Raw genomic sequence first — 12,248 nt, forward strand, 5'->3', positions numbered from 1 at the left:
GATTCAGAGAACTGACTGGTTGGGGCCCACTGTAAGGAATGAAAAGCAGCAATGACTGGGCATAGGACTCACACTGTCCTGCAGAAGAAGACAACTATATGTGAAGGAAGGCTAGAACCATCCTAGGTTGCTAAGAAGGTATACTGAAATTAGTAAGCAAGACTGGATAATCAGGGTTTCACAAAAAGCTGCTGAGGAAAGAGGTCACATTGAAAGATTTAATGAGAGGCACTGTAGGAGACATCATTACCAATGGTTATATACTGCTATCTGCAGTGTGGACCTGTGCAGACTGTTGCTACTAGGCAGCTTTGAAAGCATTTGTTTCCAGATGGCTTATATCTTGACCTCTTTTGCCTCAATTTTAGTGCAGGGCTTAAATGAATGCTGCCTTAACCTTCCTACCTATGGAGGTTTGAATCCTCTTTTGCCAAACTATTCCAAATTCCTTACTAATGACATTTGCCCTCAGCAGCAGCCATCGCCCTCTTTCAACAAACACTCTGAGCATTAGTCTCAATTCTATGCATGTTCTTACACATATTTCAACACTCCAACTTCCTCCTCCAAATCAAAGAAAGCAACATATCCTCAGTTCTCCTCTCTTAAATAGATACTAATAATTATTATATCATTATCACTAACTTAGTTTCCCCCATCTAGGCTTTCATCTTGAATACAGGACTCCTATCTCATGTCATCTGCTATCCAGTAACTGCATTCCTGCCTCATTTATCTGTTGATTCTCTACTCTTTACTCATCTCTGTAACACCTTTTAAATCAGTAACTCATATCTAATACCCCATTTTTCACCAAACCACACACCTGCACACACCATTGTTTTTTCATCACCTAAACCATACAGAATACAGCAGAAGATAAAATAAAACCATTTTTCTCTCCCTTTTTCCTCCAGTTCTTCATATTTTGAAAGGGTTATGGACGGATAAGAGTAAATGCATTTTGGGGAAAACACAAAGGCAGTTTCTGCTGCCTTTCAGTCTGTTGCAGGTCAAGGACTCCAAAAAAATGGTGGTATACATGACATACATGTAACAAGTTATCATATCTATAGATGTGGCTATAAAAAAAACCAACAACAAACCAAAAAAACAACAAACCAAAACAACAAACCCCCAAAACCTCCTTGCTTTAAATAACCACCTTATTAGTTTATTAAATAAGGATTAAAAACTTTTCTATTCTTCAAAATATCTTTAGTTTACAAGAATTTAATTTTGCTGAATAGAAACATACTACAAGGAAACAGGAACCTGGAATTTTAAGGTATATCTACCAAAAAAGCCAGTTATTCCAAAACAGACTGTTTCGAAGTGCTATGACTTTAGGAGAAAGCTGTTTTACATTATCAACTTGTCTTTCCAACATATTAAAGAAAAAGCTTTTTAGGGCAAGGTTGTTTCATTTTAACACACTCCTTTATATTATAACAGCAACTGAAGTTAGTACTACTTAGATTGTTACTAAGTTCACCTGTTCTCTTATAACGTATGTCTTAATTTGAACAACTGTCTCCTATCTATAGAAAATTAATGAACTGCAACAGTAGTGACACAGTATTACAGAATATAGTCTCTAAAGCCATCAGATCACTGGATCTGTTCAGAGCCACTAACAAATTTATGAACTGCAATTTGTTTTGAATAATAAAATTACTTCCAAGTAAGCAGGCACAGTATTCAGTAATACTGCTTTGATTTGCAAAATACTGCGTTCCTTTTTATCTACACACATGAGGTAGGTTACAAGCATCAGAGACATGGCTAGCCAAAACAAACACCTTATGTTATCCTTCCTTCAAAGAAGCTATATATTAAACTAATTCCAAACATATCACATGATTACTGAAAAAGTGATTTGCAGGGGTAGAAATCTGTATTTGAGAGACTTCCTTCTTCATAGATACAATATAATGCTGCTGTCTCAAAAGAACATAAAATATACATCTTCATTATGGAAATGAAAGTGCTACTAAAAACGAAATCATGACTGTAGTGAGGCACTGAAAAAAATGCAGGAGTGAAACCCTTCCATGACTGTATATACACACCGTACTATACCATGTTTATCCTGCCCATACAAACACAATGGCACTTGGAGACCGCTGTAAAGAGGTCAGACCTTTTAGACAGCAGAATGTGAAGAACTTTTAAAGCAAACTGGGTGGGGTTTTTTTCTGTATTTCCATCCTAGCTGCCAACATTCAGCTTCCTACTTTTCCGCTAGCAACAAAATACCAGGAGCTGTACAGTACGCAATGAAGTAGGTGTCCTAAGTATGCTGGACAAACCGACTGACAGGGCAGGAAGTTTGCTTATGTCTGTGGAATGTAAGACATTTCTGTCAGTGTTAGGAAATTGTACCTAAATTAGTAAACATCTTTTGTAAAGGCAACATCCAACAAAGATGCAAAGACTGGAATGGCAATCTGTGAGCACAACAGGAAACAAGAATATATTCAGATTCTTCTACTCCTCCTGATGGATGACTGGACAGAGGGTCTTGGTCAGGTGAATTTTATCATCTTGGTCATCATACAACCTGCAGATTAAAGGGATGGCCATCTAGAACTCATCTTAGCCGTGTGTGGTTGTAGACATGCTGCCTAGATCAAACACAGTGGTATACCTGAATGTGTCTCTTTAAAAAAGTATTTGCACCTATTTGATGAGGTAGAGATGTATCAATCTCTACACTATATATATATAAATTATATTTTTAAACATAGATAAGTCTTTAAAATTACTCTATCCACAAACTCAGAATTTTGTATATCTCTGGTATACAGCTGTAAGATCCTCGTATGCCCTGTGTGCACAAGTGTGAGAATATTCAAACATAATGTACTTGGGTTTGTACCTGTATTTGCATAGGATGAATGCATTTAAGAATTAACCCCACAGAATGACAGGGACGTAAACTTGCAGGATCCAAAACCTACTGTGTGCATTCATGAAAGCAGATTTTGATAATCTGTCAAGACCTACACATGCAAAAAAGGGAGCAAGAAAACTGCACACACACCTCTCAAGTTTGGTGGTGTCTTTTTCAGACTATCAGATGACAAACGCTATGCCAGAATGATGTATTTAATATTCAACTCTAAGTTTTTTTCAAGTTACAAATTGAGCATATTCATTTTTGACAAAAGCGTCTTTAATATGAGTATCTTTTTGTAAATTCTAATGTTTTTGTTCACAGAGATCAAAATGTCAAAAGAGCAAGTGTCAAAATATTTGAAAAAGGGTTCGGTTTTGCTAGAAAATAAAGTCAATTGACAGAGTCAAGTATTATTAATACAGAATTCTAGACTATCCAAGGTGGAACAGGTGTACTCACACTAGAACTTTCAAGCAATTTCACATTTCCCTCCTAGTAGTGGATTACTTGACCCTAAGTATTCATTATCTCAGTAGGTAACAAGTAAAAGACCACCATGCTTCTGGAATCAGCAAATTATTCTTAAACATTAGTATAAATATTACAATCCCTGTTTGGATTTTGCATATGAACTACAGATCACTGAGAGTTTCCTGTTGCACTGCAGCAAGAAAAGGAAATGTAACAAAAGCTTAATTTGCTGCAAAGTACAGCAAGATACTTCGGTAATCTCACAAAAATGTCATACTGGAACTTGTTACAGTGAGTTCAATTTGATCTTTTAATGTAATACAGTACATTTTATAAACTTAACATTATCATTGCAGAAGAGCATGCTAACTGAATGTTAGCAATTTATCTTTTATACATAATTATAATCTACTGTAGCTACTGTATGCAGATCTCAAAATGTTAGTACATAAAATATTCATTTTCTTTATACGAGATGAGAATGAACTTAGAAGAAGTTTGAATATAAGAATGAAATATCTGCTGTGTCTATTTCTCAAGAAATAATGAATTACACATTATAACCCAAGAAATCAACATTTGCAAAACTATAGTTTAAATTTACAATAAACATTATGATCAGTAATGGTGCATCAATATTTGATGAAGTTTAACCTAACCATGTTTATGCACATAAAGCCTCAAGAGTCTGCAGCAGTTTCAGCATCAATTTTTCATATTTTTTGTATAAAATGGACTTAAAGGTACATCTTCCATAAATGTTTTCAGTGCAATTCTGTCAAAGAGGAAAATATAAAGCTAGCTTTTAATTATTCTCTACCATAAAAAAAAACCTCAACAACTTGCATTTGCACTGCTGAAGCATAAGTAAGCCAGTTCCGTTGTGCCAACTCTTTCAAAGTCAATTCTTATCAACCATATTTGCCTTTCTAGGCAGCATTTCCCTCATATCTATAGGTATAAATGTTGAAAAGCTGAATACTGGAAGAGTGGAGAAGTTAAGATGAGGCAGAATAACCTAATTGTTTATAATACTTTTTTCCATTGGTACCAAAAAAAAAGCGTAATGAAAAAATTGTAAGGGTTGCTTGCTTTACTAGTGATCTTACACTTTGTAAATCAGTAAATCCATGGTTTAGTATTATCCTTTTCTCTGATCTTTACAGGCCACCTTGCAACAATAACTTATTTATTGATGGATTATATGTAAATGCTCCATTATTCAATGAAATAAAATTTTCTTAGGTTAGAAATTGATTTTTCATGTGTTGTCAACTGTAGGGTATCAGAGGGAGAACAGCACCTGAAGGTATAATGTGTGCTTGGATAAGCATAGTGTAGTAACTGATACATTTTGGTTCAAAGACACGCTTTGTAAACTGTAAACTGCATACAGGAACAGGATACTGCTCTAAGCATTTTGTTTCCTTTTTTTTAAGACTATACCTAAAAAAAAACCCCAAAAAAACCAACAAAACCCAACCTCTCTGTGGTAGCACAAAATAAAAATGGAGCTTCATTCAAATCTTGAATACCTTGACTGTAATAATCGACAGCTGGTTATCCAACAAAAACTTAGCTCTTCATACCAAAAAAATTTGGCTCAAAAACAAAAAAGAAAGGTACAATAAACTCTCAATAAAAGGTTCTCTCATGAGGCAACCTACCATATACTACTGCTAGATACGAGTTTCCAAAAAAACATTACATCCCATTTTCAGCACATTTTTCATAAACATGCAACTTCACTATAAAATACAAAACACTTGGCTCTCAAGAACAGCTTTATAAAGACACACTGCATCAATAAAATTTCTCTTTGTGATTAACTTTACATTGTAATAAGAATTGTATTTTCACTAATGTTTATATATCAGATTTCATATTATAATGTAGTAATAATTTGCTCTTTGTGAACATCATGTTCAGAAGGAAATATCTATACACATTAACATACTAGACTATTAAAAACTCAGTTACAGAATTTTATTGATACAGTAGATTAATAAAAACTGATAGGGGAAGATAAAATGGGTAGGGTATTCAGTACATTATTTAATAACACACTTTTAAAATTAAAATATTTTAAATCCTTTTTGAATTTTCAATGCCACTACAAGTCCAGAAAAGTCTGGCATCAATACTGAGGTGTAAAACAAAACTTCTTTCACAATTTGCATCTCTTGTATTATTCTATCCAACATTGTTCAACTGTAAAAGAAAGTAATTTAGCACCCCTGATGATAAGTAGGTGCCTGAAGGTAAACACTAGGTTATATTCATGAAGGAAACAAAGACTTGTTCTTCTTCTTCTCCTCCACATGACAAATAGTGGCAAAAGAAAGTGGCACTATTTGTTCAACTGATTTTTTTTCACAGTTAAATGTCAACAAGAGTACAAATACGAACACTGACAGATATTGCTTGAGATCAATTTTCAACAAACTGTTCTTTTTTAAACCAATCGATCCAATAAACAGTGGGATACTGTCAGTTTAAAGCCGCAGATAAAAGCTATACAAGCACTTTATAAGTCAGAAACATTAAAAAAAGAACTATTTACAGTTTTCTTCTTTAGTTCATATGTCTACAAAGCCAGCGCACATTACACTTCACAAAAATCCACAGTTAATGATATCAACATGTGTGTGGCTAAAGCTTGTGACCTAGGGACTTCAAATGCAGGGGCAGTAAAATAAGTTTTGTCTTTTTGTCAGCAACCCCATTTGTGCACTAACAGCTTCATTCAGTCTCAAGCTTTATATTAAAAGCATTCTTCAAAGCTTTCACCTGGAAGGCTGGTAACTACATGCTCACTCATCGCCTTTCCCTTTTGGAAGTTCTGCGACGGACCTATTTGGAGAAAAAGTATTTTTAATGTTTTTACAGAAAAATCTTGAAAAATCTGAAAAGAAATATATTTTATAATGGAAAAAATGCTCAGTCTTGCTCAATAATGTTTGAATAACCGTATACAGTGGCATTCGTTATTCATTTTATCACAAGCACAAGTCCTGTTCAATGACCAGGATGTAACTTCATTTGATGTTACTGAGCCTGTGTCCTTCCTGTATTCAAAACCAGTTTTTTCTGTTTTTATAAACTCAGATGCTCCAATCATCAGACGTATCCAAAAGTGTAAAGGCATTCACAGTTAAATTTTTAGTGGTTAGGATGCAGCACTCTCACCGCTGCGGCCCGGGTTCGATTCCCGGTCAGGGCACTCCCCCAGGCAGATGGAGCTTGTCAGCCCTGTAAGGCCATCCATCTAAGAGAAGGTCACTCTAAACAAACCTACGTCCTGAGGACCTCACTGCCACCGTCCAAGCTCGCTCGGCCCTGGCAGATGAACCTTAGGATTAAAGGGTGGGCTCAGCTCAGTGCACACTGTGTCTCACCTAAAAAATCCACTGCGCAGGCTGAAGGGTAAAGACCTTTCCCAAATCTTCGTTCGCGAAGACTGGCCATACACTACTAACATTGGTAAGGTATTTGTATGAAATAAATATAAAAGTGAAATTATCATAACATATTTGCATATGCTGCTAAGAGGAAGAAATTAGTTTAGGATTCTGTTCCAAGATGTCATGCTTATTTTCCAGTACTATTCATTTTGTGTGTCTGTTTTGAATTTATTCACTATCACAATACAGAGAAGAGAAGAATGAGCAAGAGTGACCTGGAAAATAATTCCCATTAGATAATACGCAACTCTGGCATACAGATGAGAAAGGTTACACAGAACAGAAACTTTACAATGCTTGACAAAAAGAGGTATTTTCTAAGACATGCAGCTTCTCTGGGAAACTACAGTGCAGCTCCACTACACAACAGTGGCAGCTGACAATGACCTCATTCATTTTAAAGCAGGAAGAATAAGTTCTAAGTATAGGAGAAGTCATTCTAAGAACAGAAGTCATTCTCTCATCATCAATACACAGAGGACCACTGCAAAGACTCACAAAGAAAATCTCAGGCATCTGTCTTACATTGATTGTGGAAACTTCCTCTTCTTCCATTACTTCTTCCTGGGGAATGTCATCACTAACTGGTGAACTACCCTGAAATACATCCATCTCTTCACTAGATTCATTCTCTTTACTGGCTGCTTGTTTGGAACGTCCTGCACGGCTACATTGAGAAGAAAAATAAAGATCAGCTTCACAGCATATGGGTCTGCAAATGTATAAACTGTATGAGCAAACATTCTACTTTATAAGAACAGAAACCTTAAAATTTCATGTTATGTAATACTCTTGTCTTATACACCTATATAGTTCATCCATACATGAAACAGAAGAAGTGGAACTAAAACAAAATTCTTCCTTAATAGAGGGCTAGGACTACAAAGTTGAACAGTTTTGCCTCTATAGAAAGGCAAATTTTTCTCTTCAGTGCCAGAATACAGGCCAAAGCAGTGAACAACACTAAGCAGTGAGCAGGAAAAGCCAAAGAGCCAGAGACTGAATAATATGTGTTGTTTTTTTCCTATTCAATTCAATGAATAGATATACTCTATTTCTACAGGAGTTTATACACAACCTAGAAGAACCCATATTGTTATTTATGAAATTAACACTATGATGAACCTAAATGCAAATATTCCAAGCTAGCTCATACTAAGAGCTAGGGATAATCAGGAAAACAATAACTTAATTAGGATAATCAAGAACAATCAGTCAACAATAGCTTAAATTGTCTGTTTTAGTTATGGGATCTGCGACAAAACCAAAAAGCACCCACTTGCTTTACTTCAGAACCAGCCATCACCCCCTCACCTCAAAAAAAAAGCCAACTACATATATATCCAAAACTACAGAGCATCACCCACATTACATTAGCACAATTCAGAATCAAATCACAGAATCATCCCGTTTATTTCAGATGAAGTCTTGCTGCACTCAAACTGGGTGACTTTTTGGTTGAAATTAAACCAGAAACTCTGTTTCAGGCAGACAACAGACAGATATCAATCTCCAGTGGGGGCACAGATCTAAAACAACTGTCCTCTGACACCATTACACTACAAAAGTGGTAGGAATTTTCAGTCCTGAGAACCACTAAAATCTGGACAAAATAAAATCTCTGAATTGCATATAGTAATTATAGTGGGGGGTTCAGCATTAACCAGCATACCATCCCTTGAGAAATAACATAAATTAGCCCAAACCAAGACTTCAAGACTGACAGAAGCAAGAGAATTGAAAATGAAACAGAAGAATTACTCACAAGCTTAGGTTTATCTTTTCACATATTACAAAAATAAGCCTTTTCACATGCACTGAGTGGTAACCTAATTTGCCCTCAGAAACAGGTTATACACTATCACCCCACAGGATATTTTATCACCTCATAGGCAAAATCCCAAATTCTAATCTCAAATCCATTCCCAAGGAGCCTAGAAAGCTTTAAGTATTTGGATTAAATATATTCTATCTTGTGGTCCTGCTCAATCTATCAACTTCCTTCAGTTAAAACTGCTGTAGATATGTATGTAGGAAAGGAAGAAAGGTCTGACTACAGTGTACTTTAAAGACTGACAAATTACTGTGGTCTCACCTTTTTCTTGCAGATTTGGAAAAGGGGTGGTTTGATTTAAAAAAAAAAAAAAAAAGAAAAAACAACCCACAATATTTTTTTTAAATGAAATCTAGAATAGACCCAACAACTTTGAACCCTGAAACAACTTACTTGGGTTCCTTGTGCCAGGAACAACATATATACACATGAAAGAGCTACATTTGTTACTGATCGCGGAGAGTGATACAGTTTACTTTCTGTTTAAAAAAGGGGTAAAGAAACATAAGGGCTTCACCAATTTCACTGAGAAGTGAATCGAAAGATACTTTTTAGTAAAGGGAATATGACAAATGCCACACAGTACATCACCCAACAATGACTTGTTGGCGTGTCTTCTCAGCATGGCAGTAGCAGCTTTCAACTCCTGTTCTACTGCACATGAAGCAGTGACTTCTGTAACCAAGAGAGTGTTGAGTCCTGTGTTTCTGGTTACAGAGTAAAGGAGCAGTAGAGATCTGAGGTGAGGTAGGGAAGCAGAACACTGGAAAGGTCAGGATATTGTGTGTGCAAAATGCTAGATCAATTGATCTGGTGTGAACCTAGAATGTGAAACAAGGGTTTCACGCAAAGTTCTCTGGTATGGAAGATCTCCGGGGTCAGGCGAAAATAGTACATTACACTGCCAGAGGAAGATCAGTGTGATGCTAACTAAGCCCAAAAGACAGAAAAACAACAGAGTAATACAAAACATCAGATGGCAGAAGTGCTTAAGTAGTGCCATAAGGAATTTATCACCAGGTTCTAGAAGAGTAAATCTGTTCCATGAGCTGCAGTTAGATACAAGCAGGCAAATAACCACTTGTGCACCTCTGCTTACATATATTACCTACACATGTACAGAAAAGGCAGAGACACCTGTAATTTCCTACAGCAGGCACAAGGAAATGAAGCTAGCCACAGAGTTTAAGTTCATTTTGGAGCTTAATGCACCTCACAATTATCAGAAGCTACTATCCTTCACTGATCACAACACATTTTATTCATGTGGAAATGATTCAAGTGGATAATGAGAAGGTCAGAAACTAGAAAGTGAACATTAATTTAAGGAGAATCAAAATAAACTTAATTCTCCACAATACTGTTTCACTACAGTAAAAATTTGATTCTTCCCCCCATCCAAAACAAACAGGACCACTTTTCTCTCCTTGAAGTCCTAATAAAGCCCTATCTTCAAGGCCCTCCTGTGCTTTATTGACTTTTCTCCTAGAAAAGAAAAGCTACGAATATGCTACCTGAGCACCCTAAACTTACTCACAGTCTCTTGATCTGGTTTGAGATGACCTAGGAGAAGCAGCCAAGAAAAACATCTTAGAAATAACAATGGCAATTTATTTTCTTAACAGTCAACTACAGCATTCTGAAATATTTTCAGTAAATGTTTGCTTGGGGGCACAGAAGCATATTTTTAATTTTCACTGAACACAGATTTAGAACACTTACACTTTTTTTTGCTGTGATGGTGGTGTTTGTGATGACCTTCCTCGTCTTTTCTGTGGCGTAGACTGTGCTGATTCAACTGTACTAGTTTCAGATGGTTCTGCTCTGTTTTGAGGAAAACCCAAATTGCAAAGTATCAAATTATAACTAATGTCCAAAGATAAAAAATATGCAGCTTACAAGAAGATGGACTTACCTCTGCTGTGTTCTTTTTGATGTCCTATTTTGCCTGCCTTTTGGTTTTTGTTCAATGTTTTCAGTTTGCCTTTCTTCTTCCTCCTCCTCCTCTTCTGCTGCAGCTGCTGGCGGTTGTTTTTTTTTGCTCCTTTTTGATGACTTTGCCACTGGTTCTTCCTTTGGTGTTCCCCCATTATTTGTTCTGGCAGGGCGTCCTCTTCTCCCTTTCTTTGGTGGACTGTTCTGTTCATCCTCACTTTCTATCACATCTTCTTTTAGCCTTTTTTCATCTTGCCATTGTGTTTCATCAGCTTCTGAAACAATTGCAGGTCTCTTCCTTCCCCGCTGACTACCTCTAAGTTTCTGCTCTTGACCCAATTTATTCAGATCATCTATGCTTAATTTCTCTTCTGAATCTGTGATAGCTGCTTTCTTCCTTCCTCTAGGCTTCTCCATCTCAGACTGAAAAGGTAAGATAACACCATTAAATTAAAAAATGAAACTGCCATATTAAACAGTCACATGCACAAACTTCACCCAACAAGACATACAGTCTTCAAGCTACACAAGTTGTCTCAGTTTGTCTACACAACTGTCTCAGTTGTTTGAAATACCCATTTCAAAAACATTGCAAAAGTATAAACACATACCCACATAAAAAATACCAGGCAAGAGAGAAAGATTATTTGAAAGGTGAGCAGTCAAAACACTGAAGTGTGTAGGGTCTTCCTCATTTGTATCTTCAGCTGTGTTGAACCCATTAGGATAGAACATCCATAACTGCATTTCTATCGATAGGAAAATATTAAGATGGAGAGGATGCGAACTGTCAAATTGTGGCTTCAAGCTTTTGTTGTGAGCTGCAGGGTGGTTATGCCTGGCTCCCATGCTAGCACTGGCAAGGCACTAATACAGGAGACAGTGGGCAATCTGAATTTACAGTTGTAGAGCGAAGAACAGGAATTAGTGGTAGCTGCCAAACCACTACTGTCAGAGCTGTACCAAGACTCAGCATTTGCTCTGCACAGCAAAACACCTCATCCAAGCCTTAAAACAATCACAGTCTAGTTTGTGTCTGAAGGGACTCACAAACATTATCTCATTCCAATCACCCTGCCATGGGCAGGGACACCTTCCATTAGACCATGTTGCTCAAAGCCCTGTCCAGCCTGGCCCTGAACACCTCCAGTGGTGGGGCATCCTCAATTGCTCTGGGCAATCTGTTCCACTGTCCTACCACCCTCGCTGTAAAAAGTCTCTTCCTTATGTCTAATCTAAACCTAACCTCTCTCAGTTTAAAGCTGTTGCCCCTTGTCCCATTACTGCAGGACCAGGTAATGGGACCAGTTTTTCTCCGTCTTTCTTATAAGCCCCCGTCATACATTGAAAGGCCGCAACAAGGTCTCCCCAGGGCCTTCTCTTCTCCAGGCTGAACAACCCTAACTCTCTCAGTCTTTCTTCCTAGGAGAGGTGTTCCAGTTCTCTGACCATTTTCATGGCCTTCCTCTGGCTCTGCTCTAACCAGCTCCATGTCTGCCTTCTAATGAAGTGCTCCTGATGGGGTCCCATGAGAGCAGAGCAGATGTCAAGAATCACCTCCCTCAACCTGCTGGCCCCCTCTCCTTTTGATGCAGCCCAGGACACAGTTGGCTTTCTGGGCTGCGAGCAGACATGGCTGGCT

General features: G+C 37.2%; 1 protein-coding gene across 6 annotated transcripts in view; it reads right to left on the reverse strand.

Annotated features, from left to right (window-relative positions):
• Nucleotides 1–3,160: 3,160 nt before the first annotated feature.
• Nucleotides 3,161–12,248, reverse strand: part of PDS5B (PDS5 cohesin associated factor B) — a 103,784-nt gene continuing 94,696 nt past the window's right edge. For 3 of the 6 annotated variants that reach the window (XM_032678997.1, XM_032678999.1, XM_032678998.1), the window contains 4 exons: nucleotides 10,587–11,029; nucleotides 10,394–10,495; nucleotides 7,363–7,504; nucleotides 3,161–6,226 (listed from right to left, as the gene is read on the reverse strand). In XM_032678997.1, the coding sequence (XP_032534888.1) occupies nucleotides 6,191–6,226; nucleotides 7,363–7,504; nucleotides 10,394–10,495; nucleotides 10,587–11,029 (723 nt within the window). In that variant the 3' untranslated portion in view covers nucleotides 3,161–6,190. Of the gene's footprint in view, nucleotides 6,227–7,362; nucleotides 7,505–10,387; nucleotides 10,496–10,586; nucleotides 11,030–12,248 lie in introns of those variants that run through there. The other 3 variants (XM_032679001.1, XM_032679000.1, XM_032679002.1) reach the window with 2 other exon arrangements.

Source organism: Chiroxiphia lanceolata, chromosome 2, assembly GCF_009829145.1.
Source record: "Chiroxiphia lanceolata isolate bChiLan1 chromosome 2, bChiLan1.pri, whole genome shotgun sequence".
NCBI lineage: Eukaryota > Metazoa > Chordata > Aves > Passeriformes > Pipridae > Chiroxiphia > Chiroxiphia lanceolata.